Genomic DNA, 16,148 nt, shown 5'->3' on the forward strand with positions numbered 1-16,148 from the left:
GACTTTCATGTTTTGTGCCGTGAATACTTTTTATGGCTAGACTGAAGTGGTACTTATTATTTTCTAAGTATATCCTTGCTGTTGTTTTTAGGTTTGTACCGCTGAATGTTGGGAAGCTTTTCACTTTTTATTATTTTATTTTCTTATTTGATCTTGTTATATATGTAATTGTGCTTGTTCGTTTTATTTTGTTGCAGCTGTTGTGCATATTTAACATTCTCAGCGTTTCAGGTGTGTTCTGTTTTCAGTGTTGTTTTTCATGTATCCATGTGTTCCTGCTTGGAGGAATTTGACACGTTTTATTTATGACTTCGTTTTTTTTTTTAATATTTATTCTTTCCTTTTTTGTTCATGTGTATGTTGTAACTCGTGCAGTAGAGGATATCTGGTGGCTCTGTTTATGATGCTCCAGTTTTACCTCTTTTTACAATAGTCAAGCTGCATCACTTTTTTATGTGGATGTTTTGATATTTTCAGGAAAGGATGGCAGGTGGTGCCGCGGTGAACACTGCCAACACGTGCAGGAGGAAAGTGAGTACCTGCTTCATTACATCATGTTCACTCTGTTTTGGAACTCGCTGTTAAACTTTTTTTTTTTCCATGTCAACCGAAACCTGTCACTGTTGCCTGCCTTTCTCCTCTTTGCTTCCCACGAATCTATGAAGGAAAGAAAGGATGTGCTTCCATGGTATCGTGTAAATAGTATTATCCATTGAAGGATTAGTTGAAACATTTTTCTAAAGATTTTTTTTTGTGTCTCATTTTTGTGCCCTTATCTCCAGCCGAACATCTAGAGCTTCATTACATTATGTTTCAGGGAAAATATGAGTAAATCGTGTGAGTCTTACCGAGGCAGGAAAGACGGCCTCCTGCGGGACCTTATCAAAAGAGCGTCTGACACTGGTTTGGTAAGCGACGAGACTAAAAAAAATAGGATGCGTTTGGTAATGCGTATATAGGAATGTTATTGCCAGCGAAACACTACCTTGGCTTTGCAGTGAGGCTTTTGTATTTAGATGACCGCGGGAGCTGAAATATGTAGACAAAACTATACTAGGCAGGTCCAGTGAAATGTATCATACTAAATATATTGCTTCATCCAGACGAGTTAGCAGCACAAGCATGAAGTAGGGTGGATCTCACAGGTGTTTGCTTTTGTTGAGATCCTTACCAAGAAGCGGTGACATCCAGAACCAACAGCAACTACGATATCTTTGTGGTCTCTTAAGCCTTTGTTGTTGTTGTTGTTTTGTTGTGTAAGAGGTTATAGGGAACATCCTGTGTCTTCGCAGTAACCACACGAAAAGGCAGGTATATAACTAGGAGTGGTCAGAGAGTTGTTGTTGTTGTTGTTGTTGTTGTTGTTGTTGTTGTTGTTGTTGTTATCAGAAGCACAAACGGAGGAAGGTGGATGTGTTGTATTGCTGAGCAACAATAAAGAAAGAAGAATAGATGAGTCAGGCCACCTTGGCAGAGATACTCAAAAGGGACTTTCATGTTTTGTGCCGTGAATACTTTTTATGGCTAGACTGAAGTGGTACTTATTATTTTCTAAGCATATCCTTGCTGTTGTTTTTTTAGGTTTTATTTTGTTGCAGCTGTTGTGCATATTTAACATTCTTAGAGTTTCAAGTGTGTTCTGTTTTCAGTGTTGTTTTTCATGTATCCATGTGTTCTTGCTTGGATGAATTTGACACGTTTTATTTATGACATTTCGTGTTTTTCTTCAGTATTTATTCTTTCGTTTTTTGTTCATGTGTATGTTGTAACTCATGCAGTAAAGGATTTGTGGTGGTTCTGTTTATGATGCTTCATTTTTAGCTCTTTTTAGAATAGTCAAGCTGCATCACTTTCTTATGTGGATGTTTTGATATTTTCAGGAAAGGATGGCAGGTGGTGCCGCGGTGAACACTGCCAACACGTGCAGGAGGAAAGTGAGTACCTGCTTCATTACATCATGTGCACTCTGTTTTGGAAATCGATGTTAAACTTTTTTTTTTTTCCATGTCAACCGAAACCTGTCTGTTGCCTGCCTTTCTCCTGTCTGCTTCCCACGAATCTATGAAGGAAAGAAAGGATGTGCTTCCATGGTATCGTGTCAGTAGTATTATCCATTGAAGGAATAGTTTAAACCTTTTTTTCCAGAGCTTTGTTTTTGTCTCCCATTTTCTGCCTTCCCAGGGTATATATATGAAAGAAGAATGTAAATTTAGTCTATTATGTTCATTGTAACATGTATTCCAGTCTTTGTGTGCTTATTTTAGTGTATGCATAGAGAAAAGAAGGATACGAAATCATATATTTTCTATAATGGTGTCATCTTTATGGTGCAAATATTTGCTTGGAGATTCAGTTGAAACCTAATATTTAGGTTTCAATACCATTTTGGAGTTCAATTTTTTTTTTTCGTATTTATCTTTTGTATGTACGAATATACGAGTGAAAAAATGGAAAGATGCAATTACAAAAAACTTTCCAGCATAAGAGGAATATTCACCTGAGACTTTATTAGGTAACAGATATCAGATATTCTAATTTATTCGTTTATTTATCGTTTACTGTGTTTTACCGTTATGTAGATTAATAATATTTTGCATGTTATGATAAAGTGTCCTTGGAAAATATTAATGTAACACATTTCATTTAGTGTGGATTTGATTTCCACATAAAAAAAAGATAAATAAATAAATGAATAAAAATAAAATGAAATAAAATAATCTTTCATTCTATGGAGAAAACATATTTACGTTTTCTTTTTTCAATTGGTATTGATATTATTTTTAACTCTGATATCCCGGGAAGCGTTACTACCATGAATATTTGCGACCTAACCTAAGGTAAATTTTTAGCGTCATAACCTTTGTTGCAGCTTTATTCAAGTAAAATCAAAGAGAGGAAAGCTTGTATTGTTCTGTGAAGTGTTGTTATTTGTCTGTGTGTGTGTTGATTGTCACCTTGAAAAGTCAAGGTGACGTGGGCCTTGATGACTAGAGCCGGCCCACACTATTTGTCTCCCTTTTTTTAGAGGCTCGTCGTTGTAGATTTCTGAAAATATTAGTTTCATCACGTTTTTAATTTTCCTTGTCAGCAAATGAAAGAAAATTTATGATTTTCTTTATCATTTAGTAACGTATTGAATATCTATGGAGGGATTATTCCCCTGGCGGAGCGAGGGGGCTCTATTTTTGTTACTACTGCACATCTGTACACCCCACCGCTCCCACCTGGCCCTGGAGGGTACAACGATGATTTGGCCAGGATCATCTTTTGGTGTCTATCGCATAAAAAAATTTCGATTTCAGTTTCCGAAACACTTCTTGGTTAGCAACTTTTGAAGGCGTATCTTCGTCAGACTCACCTTTTTTGCTGTCTTTTGCATATTTTGATTTATCGAGAGGTGGGCGAAGGTTTTTGCCTGGCAACTCGCTCAACTATCGCCTCATCACTACAGAACGAGTTGGAGGGCGTAAAATGCGCGAATTATTTGCCATAACTCACTTCATACACGGGATAGCCAGTCTTGGTTGACACCATCAGACTCAGACACTTTTTTTTTCTTTTTGTCTTGAGGGTTTAACACAGTCCTCTGATTTTGTGTTTGTCTTGTCGGATGCAGCAGCGGCGGGACCTTTTTCCTTCCTCGCGGCCAGACGACGAGGACTGGCTTTTTGCTGCTCCTCCTGACACACTCACAATTTACCGGTGAGTGACGGGGACGGAGCTGTTTTTGTAGCGCAGTGTACGTCCTTCCATTTTTAGGTTTACATTTAAGTGAAGGCTGTCATGCTTGCCTATGTTATTCCATGTGCATGTAAGGTAAGGCTGCTTGACAAAGTGTCTGACTCACTGCAGACACTTGCTTTATGCTGTACTGTAATAAACAAGTAATTTCTCAATGTAAAGGAAACAGTGAGTCACAAAAGTGCCTCTCAATACGATGTGGTAATAAAAAGTAGAATATGAAATAAATAGATAATAAATAAGTGAATAAATAAATAAATAAATAAATGGATGAATTAATGCATACCCTAGAGAACATTTCATACCTACTGAGCTTACCATAGCAAATACACTGATGTGCTACAAAAAATGCACACAAGTATATGAAGATGGAAAAAAATGGGGGAAGTCTGTCTTGTGTTGTTATTTCTATGGTTACTGCTCTTCTGAATTTGCCATCAGCATGCGTCTCTCCTTCCCCACGCTGACGCTACACAAGACTTTCACTTTATTCCGTTCCCTTTCAGTAGTCCAGGAGTTAAGCAATATCTTCATTCTTTCATCCCCTTCATTGGTAAACTCTGGATTTGTCTGCCTGTTTCTGTTTTCTTCCCCTTCCTGTGACTAGTTGTTTTAAGAGTATTGAGGCACTTTAAGAAACATATTTAGATTTTTTATTATTGACTTTTTTTTCCTCTCTTTTTTTTTGTGTGTATGTATGGAAGCGGCAACTGAAAAAAAAAAAGAAAATTTTGTTCCTCTGTTTGCCATTCGCCAAGAAGATATGAGAGTGTGAGTATAAGTAGTGGCTATATGCAAATGTTAGAATACCATTTTATACTGACTCTAGATTAAACATGTATTGCATTGTTTACTGCAGTGTTTCAAGTTGAGCCGTCCAATATCTTTTGCATCTAATTGATTTTTGTGTTCGGCTATTTGAAATTTTTATTTCCAAATGCAGTTCCATGTTTTTAAGAAGTATAAAGGGTTGGAGGAAAATAAAGCTTTCCTGAGTTGTAATAGGTGAATGTTAATAACAGTAGTAGTAGTAGCAGTAGTAGTAGTAGTAGTAGTAAAGAGCAGGATTATCAGCTGGAGTGACACCAATTCAGTTTTTCTACTATTTATATTTTCTTACTATTATTCCACACCTTGTCAATCCACGCAAGGAAAAAAAAAGAAAAGAAAAAAAAAAGAAAACGTATATTAAAAAAGTGAGAGGCAAGACCAGCAAGTGAAACACGCCCTGCCTTCTCCATAGACTTCACGTGTTTACTGCCGCGCTTCCTGCCTGATAATTATACAGTCTTACGCTGGAGGCTCTCTCTCTCTCTCTCTCTCTCTCTCTCTCTCTCTCTCTCTCTCTCTCTCTCTCTCTCTCTCTCTCTCTCTCTCTCTCTCTCTCTCTCTCTCTCTCTCTCTCTCTCTCTCTCTCTCTCTCTCAGTGACGTGCATGGGTGTGGGTGTCGAGAGCAGAGCAAACGGCCAAATGTACGGCGACGGGCTAGTGTTTGCATGCGCCGCGTGGGGCGTGCAGTTTGTATGTAAAAGAGGAAGGCAACTGGTCGGGTGGGGACAAGGAGGAGGAGGAGTAGGAGCAGCAGGAGGAGAAGGAGGAGGGAGAGGAGGAGGAGGAGGAGGAGGAGGAGGAGGAGGAGGAGGAGGAGGAGGCGTAGCGTAGCGTGGTCTGGATGGCGTGCAGGATTATGTGACGCTCAAAGGCAGCTTCAGTACACTGTGGCTCACTCTATTAGAGTGAGCCACCTGACGGGGTGCGCTCTCAGGGTGATTGCTTGTATTCTATGTAGCCTGGCGGGGCTGTGGCACTCCCTGCAGGTTATTGGCTCAGGAGGGTGAGGTAATGTCGGATGTTAGTGTGGTACTCTGCTGTGGGTGATGAGTTGTGTTTGTAATGATACAGCGCCTAAAGTTTGTTAAAGTGATGCAGCTTGTAGAGCATAAATACAGTGACATCATCACCACTATAGTCTCTCCCTTTACGCTGTAACGGAATGATGTAGATGTGGTGATGTAGTCTGGAATAATGGTGTACACTACAGAAAATAAATAAAAATCCCAGTAATATCAACAGTTCCATTCTCGTGAAAGGTTCAGTGTTCCTCCATTATGTTGTTTATTTTCAGCTTTTCCACTCTATGTTCACTTAACTTGACAAATGTGTTCCACGTGTGTCCCTAGGCGAAAAAAAAAAAAAAAAACGTACCATTTTATACGCCTTTTTCATATCTTGCTTTATACAAAACTTTTTTTTTAACGATGTTCTCTGAAAAACACTAGTCTCTTTTTTGTCTGCCTTCTTTTTGTTATTATATGTTTCTAGCTACAAGCAAGTTTGTCCAGAAAGGAAAAGAAAAAAATATCATACTGTTGTTATATTCCTTTTTCATATCCTCACACAGAGAACAATTTTTAACAATAAATAGGGATAAACTTTATCCTCACCTCCTCCGTCTCCTTTTAATTTGTCTGTAGAGAGGAAAAATCTAAGTTCTTTTCCATATTTTCATTCATATAGACCATTTTTTTTTTTTTTTTGCCTTCAATAATGTATAGGATTAAAACATAGCCTCACTTCTTCTATCTCCTTTTTGCTGTGATATGTTTTGACCCTACACGCTGGTATGGTCCGCCTGCCCCTCTTGCCCGCCCCCTTCCCCCTGACAGACCCGCGTGTGGCCGTGGAGTGTGGCTCCCCTAATGGTCATCCAGTATTGCTCTTAAAAATGATCCCGTGATGCGTCTACAGAATGGTTGCTTAAAGTGTGTTGCTGGGTTGGGGGGGTGGGGGGAAGGTGACTGATGTGGCTCTCTGGCCTAGAACGCTCTCTCTCTCTCTCTCTCTCTCTCTCTCTCTCTCTCTCTCTCTCTCTCTCTCTCTCTCTCTCTCTCTCTCTCTCTCTCTCTCTCTCTCTCTCTCTCTGTCTTTGCTCGAATCTTGATTTCACTGAATGGTTTAAGAACATATTCACGTGTTATTCATGAGCCATCACTTACTGCAGCAGCAGCAGGAGGAGGAGGAGGAGGAGGAGGAGGAGGAGGAGGAGGAGGAAAGAATACAAAGGAATACAAAGGAATGCACTGGAAGACCAAACCTTGAGGTATTGACGAGGCTGTTTGGATAATTATTGTACATTAACTATTATTGGGAGATACAGGATAGTACAGAAGGTTCCTCCCCACCAATCCCTCCAGCAGAAGCTGACAAGATACAGGAATTGATACCACGTGGTATAGAAAAACCACATAGAACTTGAGAGAATAGCGAGGGAAAGAGCTGTGGTCTGTCTGCTTTTGTTTGTGAGGGAGAGTGTAAATGCATGATAGTTGTGTGATGTGGTGTGTGCGTAGCGCAGGTGAAGGCACAGTTTGGTTGTTGAGGGGTGGTGCAGCATCCTTGCGTTGCGCTTTCCAGGGAGGCGGCAGTCAATCAGGCCACAGCTTCGGTCACTGGGTTGGTGTACCTTCCCTTTAGAGGCTGCATACACAGGTTATCCCCTGCAACTTTGACCTCTAGTACTTAAAATCACAAGGTTGATCAATAACAGGAGAATGCGGACGAAGAAAATGAGGATTACATGTGATTACAATGGATAACCAACAGAAACACTCCCACAGGTCTTTACATATCGCTTTGGAATTAATTTAAGTTAAGTACCATTTAGTAAAGTAAGCAAGAGCAGTGTATGACTTCTGCCAAACTGACACGTCCTTGTGCTTGTGCTGGCGTAGGAAAATCATCGTGCAGTGTGGGGAAAACTGGCTGCATTTTGATTGGAAAAAATGAAGTGAAATTCTATTATTCCTATGCAAAAAAGCAAGAGGAGAAGGAGAAGGTGGTGGTGGTGGTGGTGGTGGTGGTGGTGGTGGTGTTTATAATTTTTCTATTCCTCCTCTTTAGGGTGAAATGTAGATTTTTTCACTTTTGAAAATTGGACGTTTTTTTTTTCTTATTGCACAAAATAAAAAAAAATCAATGTTTCCGAAAAGACGGTATTCAAACGTAAAAAAAAGGAAGCTTCTTCACTTGTCTTATTCATTGTGACGTAACATTCTGAGATAATTTGTGCACCCAAATGCACAGACAAAGGGATGTCTGAAGTGGACGCTTTTATTAATTCCGTTATTACCCTCTAGTGCAGTGGTTTTCATCTCCTTTCAGGCCACGGGCCACTAACAAAACAAAAAAAAAAAAATGTGGAACCTTTCAGTTTTGGTTTGGACCGTAATGTAGCATCTTGTGTCGTCAACTTTCCAGATATCTATCCCGTCTTCTTCAATGACATTCGACTGTCCCCTTCTACACTGAATATCCTCGGTCTGTCCTTTACTTATTATCTGAACTGAAAACTTCACATCTTATTTCTAGCTAAAACAGCTTCTATGAAGTTAGGCGTTGTGAGACGTCTCCGCCAGTTTTTCTCACCCCCCCCCCCGCTACTAACTCTGTGCAAGGGCCTTATCCGTCCAAGTATGAAGTATGCATTACATGTCTGGGGGGATTCCACTCATACTGCTCTTCTAGACAGGGTGGAATCAAAAGCTTTTCGTCTCATCAACTCCTCTCCTCTAACTGACTGTCTTCAGCCTCTCTCTCTCCGCCGTAATGTTGCATCTCTAGCTGTCTTTTACCGCTATTTTCATGATAACTGTTCTTCTGATCTTGCTAACTGTATGCCTCCCCTCCTCTCCCACCCTCGTTGCACAAGAATTTCTTCTTTCTCTCACTCCTATTCTGTCCACCTCTCTAACGCAAGAGTTAACCAGTATTTTCAGTCATTCATTCCTTTCTCTGGTAAACTCTGGAACTCCCTGCCTGCTTCTATATTTCCACCTTCCTATGACTTGAATTTCTTCAAGAGGGAGGTTTCAAGACACTTATTCATCAATTTTTGACTATTGCTTTGACCCTTTTATGGGACTGGCATTTCAGTGGGCATTTTTTTTTATTGTATTTTTGTTGCCCTTGGCCAGTGTCCTTCCTACATAAAAAAAAAAAAAAAAACTGCACACACAAATTACACGCCTATACCTGTAAAAGAGATTGGACAAATAATACAACTAATCATCACTGCAGTTCGGTGGCCACTGGCCACAGGCACGGTGGTTCACAGCACTGGACGACTCGTGTAGCCGCGTGGAAGCTGACAGAAATCAACAGGATGGTTCGTCAGCTTGACGCGTATAGTACGAGTATGTTGTCAGGCCCTAGTCCCGAATGGCGGCGTGAATCTTGAACATTCGTTGTAGATTAAACTTAGAAGTGACTCGAAGTATTAGCCAACAGCTACAACTTAGACTGTCAATAAATCTCTTAAATAGAAATGTAATAGAATGAATAGCCAGTTATTTATTTTGATCAAAATGTTCATACTGAATTTTCCATTTCATTTTTATCAGCAAATACAGTAGGCATCCTGTGGACCATCCTAAAGAGTCACTGTGGACCACCAGTTGAGAACCACTTCTCTGGTGTGATAGTTTCATGTGGAAGAGTCAAATAATTTAAAAGGACTCTTGAGAACTCTTCGGGGCTGAATGTAATGCAGGTCTTGCGAGTGATGCTCGTCAGAGAGAAGCATGTGATCTTTAAAATATCAGTACTTTTTGTCTTTTTTTCTGTGCGTTTAGTTAAGTATTCATTTACTTTTATGATCAAGTGTCATCTGACTATCACTTAATGCTTCCTTGAACTGCCTTACTACGGTTCTTTTTATGGATAAAAATTCCAAATAACGTGTTACATTTCATTGGTGGCATGATTTCCCTTTAAAATGAATGCAAAGCAATCAATGTGGCACGTTCCATATCCATTATTGTGTCACTTTATTATGCATACAAACACTCCTATTAACGTATCACATCCCGCCCCTGGTGTGATTCCCCTCACCATGAATACAAAGCAATCCAAACGCTACAGTTCAGCCCTGCTCATGAAACACACGCTCTGATACAACTAGGCTTTTCACTTACTTTCAGCCCTTGTTTTCTCTTTAATAGTGCGAGAGTTGACTGGCCTCTTCACTCTTTGATCCCTTTCACAGTTAAACTCCGTAATTCTCCCTGATTTTTATCTAACTTCCCAAACTTGTTATGACTTGAACTGATCATATATGTTTACTCACCTCCGTATGACTTGAGTTGCTATAAGAGACGAGTATCAAGACACCTTCCTAACTAAATGAACCAACCTGATTTAACTCTTTCTTCCATCCACTCTTTACCATGCGGAAATTAAGTGGTATTGTAAACTGTAACCAAATTGTTACCCTTATGATCTATTCTAGACTCTAATAAGTGATCTGGAGACTATGATAATAACACGCTCCCTCCACTGCACACCAGCTGTCCGTAATGTATCATGTCCAGTGGCTGTTAATATAAACTGACGCTCTATTAACCTGTCATCACTAATCAATAATCATTCACGCACAAGCTCATCCTCGTCACCACAACATCACCATCACCGTCACCATCACCACAGCTTACACTCCACTCCACCATGATTCTGTCCCATACCTCACCCCCGCCACCACTAATCATTCGTAATTAATCTCCTGTCCCTCACCACCACAACCACCACCACCAACAACAACAACAACAACATCACACCTCATTCTCAACTTCTCCCATTTTCAGGAATTCCTTTCTTCTCTTCCCTCGCTCCACCATCCTTCATCCTCTCTCCCTTACGTTCCATCCTTCCTTTTGCCGACATAATGCTTGCAACAGACGCCCCTCCTCTTCCTCCCCCTCCTCCTCCCGTCCCGTAGTATTAGCAGGGCCTGGTCTCCCCTTATAAGCAGGGAGCTGTGGGAGGAACTGGAGGGATGCTTAGTGGAACATGTCGAAATAGCGTTGCCTAGCCGCCGCCGAGTATAGGAGTGTATTGAGGGTGCATTATCTCGGTACAGTGGCGGTGAACGGGGAGATGGATCGGTGAGTATGTTCAGGCGCAGATAGAGAAATGTGTTGTTGGTCTGACGAATTGATTAATGAATAGGTATCTGGTTGAACAGGTAGAGTTATAGATAGATGGCTGGATGGGTAAATGGTTAAATAGATCGACTGGCTGATAAATAGATATATAGATGGACAGATGGATGGATAGATAGATTGATAGATAGATGAATAAATGAATAAGTATTTAATTAGATATAAAAATAAATAGATGGGTAGATAAACAGTTTAGTAAGTAGAAAATACATTAGGTAAATAGACAGACAGACAGAGAGACAGACAGACAGACAGACATATTGAATTAACGTGTCGTGTTCTGAGATATTGCAAGGAATTGGTTTATAAATGGTACTGTAAAACTCACAAACATTTTCATATTTTAATTAATAACTACTAATTATTTACATTTCTTACAACTCAAAATTTCTCACTCGCATTCATCTTTAAATCATTCAAAGTTATTAGGTGTTACCTTATATCTCTTCAACATATTCACTGATCAACGCAATCATCGTGCAAAACACAGACAATATCACATGCACAAACACAACAAATATTCAGTCGGCGCCATTAATGTTCAGTGAGAAAAACACACATGATATCAGCAACACATCAATCACTATAAACATTCCATTTCTTCTTTCTTCTGACTTATTTTATCTTCACTTCTTTCTTTTTCCTTATTTTGTTTTCTTTCGTCTTTTTTTTTTTTTTTGACAGTACAATATATATTGTGGTATGGGGGTCACCACAAACGTTAATTCTTCAAATTAGATTGATATAAGTAGTGGCGTTCCTCAGTGTTCAATCTTAGGACCGATCCTCTTCATAATATATATCAATGACATAGACGAAGGAATCAGAAGTAAACTGTCAAAATTGACAGATACTAAAATTGCTAACAAGACTGACACCAAACCAACGTCAAATTTTGCAAAATGATGTATACACTCTCATTGAATGGTGTGAAACGTGGCTTATAACTTTGATTTTGATAAATGCCACGTATTGAATATAGGAAATAGCAATCTGCTGGAAAATTATAAAAAGTAATCCCCCATCAATAGTTTGGATCCTGAGAAAGATCTGGGAGTTTTAGTGACAGCAGATCTTAAACCAAGCAAACACTGCACCGAAGTCATTGAAATTGCCAATAAATTAATAGTTTTCATTAAGAAGATCTTTCATCTTCAAATCTGAAAAAAATAAATAAATAAATAAGTAAAAAATCTGGCCTTGTACAACTCACTTGTACGTATTCATCTTGAATACAATGTACAGTTTTTGTCATCCTACTACAGAAGGAATATTGAGAAATCAGAAAAAAAGACAATACGAAGTAGAGTAACGAAAATTACTTGAAAGCTTCGCAATTAACCCTACAAGGAACGTCTTCAAGAACGAGATCTATTCTCCCTATCCAAACGCAGGCTAAGAGGGGATCTGATATTGCTTTACTAAACTTTTAAGGGTTTCACAAATATGAGACCCGAATTCTTCCTAAGACTCAACATGTCTAATGTTACAAGAAACAATAGCAAATAATAGGTAAGCGATTTCAAACAAATGAAGCCAAACATTTTACTTCAATCGTGTCATAAATATGTGGAATTGTGTTCCATCAAGCGTCGTTAACTCAGGTACTGTACACTCATTGAAAACCTGTCTTGACAAGTATGTAGACACTAATTCCCGGTTGTCATTGTTCATGTCTGAATAACGAACACGTTCACTCCGTACTGTCCGTGCTGGCATGTAGATTGTATGTGGTAGAAGTAGTCCTCCTCTCTTTCTTAGTTTCCTCTCACATTCCATGTTGTTTTTTATTTCTATACAACATGGTACCATTTCCTTTCTCAGGTGAGCCTTGCCTGGAGGGATAGGGGGTGGGGGATGGAAGGACCCTTCTTCTGTGCTATCCTTTCTCTACCACTAATAGAGTAGAATAGTTACCCAAACAAACTTATAAGAACCTCTTGGTCTGTTACTGTAAGGACTTTTTTTTCTGCAAAACAAATAGATTCAGTACATAAGTAACAGAAAAAAAAAAAAACAGTAGAAAATATAGATGTAAATGCCAATGATACCGTGCAGTGCATAAAGAATAAAAAAAAACAAGGTGTCCATCGTTACAAATACTGAACTATCAAAACTTACAACTTACAAGATACGACACGGAAATAAAAGGACACAAACCCGCTACACTACAATGATGGTGCTGGTGACGATGATGACGGTAATAATAATAATTATAATGGTAATAATAATAGTAATAATGATTATAATATATAATAATATATAATGATATATAATAATAATAATAATAATAACAACAATAACAACAACAACAACAACAACAACAACAACAACAACAACAACAACAACAACAGTACCACTTCACTGCGTATCGCCTCACGCGGGGAGCAGGGGTGGGAGGGGCACGGGTCTTTCTTCTTTTTCATGCAGTATTCTTTTTTATACCTATGAAGCATAAACACACTTGCAGCCTCCGCTGGTCCCCCTACCCTCTCTCCCTTAATCCCTCCCGACGCCGCCCTTCCTCCCAGTCGGAAGCTTTCATCCTGCTGATAGGTAGTAAAGCCTGTGTGAAGAAGTGAGTGCTTCACCAGCTTTTTCAATGACATAATTTGATTGATGTCTATGTTGAGAGTGGACGTGAATTACGAATAAAGCAATCCGTGGTTCTCTGGGCTGAGTCATTCTCGTGCTGCAGGATGGACAGGTGTAATGTTGTGTTGTTGTTATTGTTGTTGGTGATGGTGGTGGTGGTGCAGCACAGGGGAGGGTTCCAGGAGGCGGCTCCAGACACAAGGAATGCCCGCCTCTGTAAAGTTCTCTGATCTCACCTACTGCTATTTGCACTCCACGACATACTCCCACAAGTCAACAATTATCTAATTATCACTGTGGGAATGAACGCTCACTTTAGAATCAGCAGCAGTTTTTCTTATTGAACTTTTGGTGCTGCATGAACACTGGAGGGGAAATCATGTGTTCAAATATATCTTGTTTACCGTTGGGGTTTCATGGCGTAGTGACAGTCTTGGGAACCCAGTGTGTGTGGGATGCCAGCGGTCATATTCCATAGAAAATACAATCAATAAATAACGTAATGAAATTAATTCACATCATAATTCTTTAATACATACTGGCGTGAACATTAGATGGGGAAATAGACCAACTTTACAAAAAAGATGGGGAAGATGGGGAAATAGACCAACTTTAAAAAAAAGAAAAAGGGCCCTCGTGGCCCAGTGGGTAGAGTGATGCACTTGGAGTTTGGCGTGAGGGAAGTGAGGGGCGCGTAGGTTCGAACCCCCCTCTCGGAACTCACAAAAACCTTCAAAGAGCATCCCTCCATCACCATGTGTGCCTCAAACACACAGGTACGGTGATGGAGCTGCCCACGGGGAGGAGGGGAGGTGAGTGCGCAGCACCTCCCTACCCCTCCCCAGGGGAGGAAGGCACCGCCTTACCGCCCCCGGGAGAGCAAGGGAGGTGAGTGCACAGCGCTTCCCTTCTCTCCCCTACCTAACCCTGGCAAGTCTACGGACTACCAGGCAAAAAATAATAAAAAAAATAAAATAAAATAAAAAAATAAAAAAAATAAAAATAAATAAAAATAAAGGTAAGTGCATAGCACTTCCCTTCTCTCCACCTAACAGGAAAAAAAAATAATAAAAAAACATAAAGGTGAGTGCATAGCACTTCCCTTCTCTCCCAACCTACCAGGCAAAAAAAAAAAAATAAAGTAAATAAATAAATGAAATAAAATTAAGTAAGTAAATAAATAGATAAAGCAAATAAGTAGATAAATGAATAAAATAAAATAAAAACTTCCCTACCACCTCGGGAGAGCAAGAGAGGTGAGTGCACAGCACTTCCCTTCTCTCCCCAAGTCTACGGACTACCATATCAAAAAGAATAAAATATATATAGGTATAAAGAAAAGAACAATAAAATAAATAGAAAATAAAATAAAATAGATAAATAAAATAAAATTAACAAAAAATAAATAAAGTAAAAACCAAAAAACTCCTTCTCTCCCCGTCAATAAAAGTGACTGAGTCTGGCAATCAACAATAAATAATAAAAATAAATCAATACCAACCTGACTGATCCTGACAACTCCAAAGACCACCACCCCACCTGTGAAGCACGGGAGGTGAGTGTGCAGCACCTCCCTACCCTTCCCAGTCTCCCAGTTTGACTTTGACCAACAATCTGACTCATTCTGGCAACTCCAACTGTACAGACCACCACCAGTACTCCAGTACTCCCCACCCTGGCAACTGATCCTGGCAAGGTGAGTGCGTAGCACTTCCCGTGACTCATCCTGGCAACTCTAAAGACCCACCATACTGACTGACCCTGGGAAGCACGGGAGGTGAGTGTGCAGCACCTCCCTACCCTTCCCAGTCTCCCATCAATCTGACTCATCCTACCAACTCCAAAGAGCAACTCCAACTGTACAGACCACCACCACCACCACCCCTCTGATCTTGGCAAGGTGAGTGCGTAGCACTTCCCTTGTCTGACCCTGACTGACTGACCCTGGCAGCTCAAAAAAACAAACAACCTGCCTGATTTACAGATATGTAATCACCAAACTGACTGGCCCTGGGGAGCATGTGAGGTGAGTGTGCAGCACCTCCCTACACTTCCCAGTCTCCCAGTTTGACCTTACTCATCCTGGCAACTTCTAAGAGCAACTCTCTGACACTGTGACTCTGATCCCTACATCCCTACATCTTACCCTGTCCAGGGTAGGTGAGTGCGTAGCACTTCCCTACCACCAGCCTGACTGACCCTGGCAACTCTAAAAACAACCATCCTGACTGACTTACAAATCTTACTCTAATCTGGCAACAGACCACCAAATTGACTGACCGTGGGGAGCATGGGAGGTGAGTGTGCAGCACCTCCCTACCCTTCCCAGTCTCCCAGTTTGACTTCCACCACCAATGTGACTCATCCTACCAGCTCCAAATCTACCACCACCACCACCCCTCTGATCTTTGCAAGGTGAGTGCGTAGCACTTCCCTGGGCTTGACTGACTGACCCTGGCAACTCCAAAAATAACCAACCTGACAGATGTTACAAATGTAACCTGGCTAGCAGCACCTCCCTACCCTTCGCAGTCTTCCACTAACCTGACTTGAATTATGACTGGGGAGCAGGGGAGGTGAGTGTGCAGCACCTCCCTACCCTTCCCAGTCTTCCACTAACCTGACTTGAATTATGACTGGGGAGCAGGGGAGGTGAGTGTGCAGCACCTCCCTACCCTTCCCAGTCTTCCACTAACCTGATTTGAATTATGACTGGGGAGCAGGGGAGGTGAGTGTGCAGCACCTCCTACTTTCCCCACCTACCAACTCAGACCATCAAACTGACTGTCTTAGAACAAGAACAGGAAGCAACACCA

The 16,148-nt window shown here is 40.5% G+C and overlaps 1 protein-coding gene across 8 annotated transcripts in view; it reads left to right on the plus strand.

The window, feature by feature from the left end:
• Positions 1-277: 277 nt before the first annotated feature.
• Positions 278-16,148, plus strand: part of LOC135101293 (circumsporozoite protein-like) — a 277,378-nt gene continuing 261,507 nt past the window's right edge. For 2 of the 8 annotated variants that reach the window (XM_064005020.1, XM_064005025.1), the window contains exons 1-2: positions 280-531; positions 1,881-1,934. In XM_064005020.1, coding sequence (XP_063861090.1) covers positions 484-531; positions 1,881-1,934 — 102 coding nt within the window. In that variant the 5' untranslated portion in view covers positions 280-483. Of the gene's footprint in view, positions 532-1,880; positions 1,935-16,148 lie in introns of all 8 variants that reach the window. The other 6 variants (XM_064005021.1, XM_064005031.1, XM_064005026.1 and 3 more) reach the window with 5 other exon arrangements.

The sequence above is a fragment of the Scylla paramamosain genome, chromosome 6, assembly GCF_035594125.1.
Source record: "Scylla paramamosain isolate STU-SP2022 chromosome 6, ASM3559412v1, whole genome shotgun sequence".
In the NCBI taxonomy this organism is placed as follows: Eukaryota; Metazoa; Arthropoda; class Malacostraca; order Decapoda; family Portunidae; genus Scylla; species Scylla paramamosain.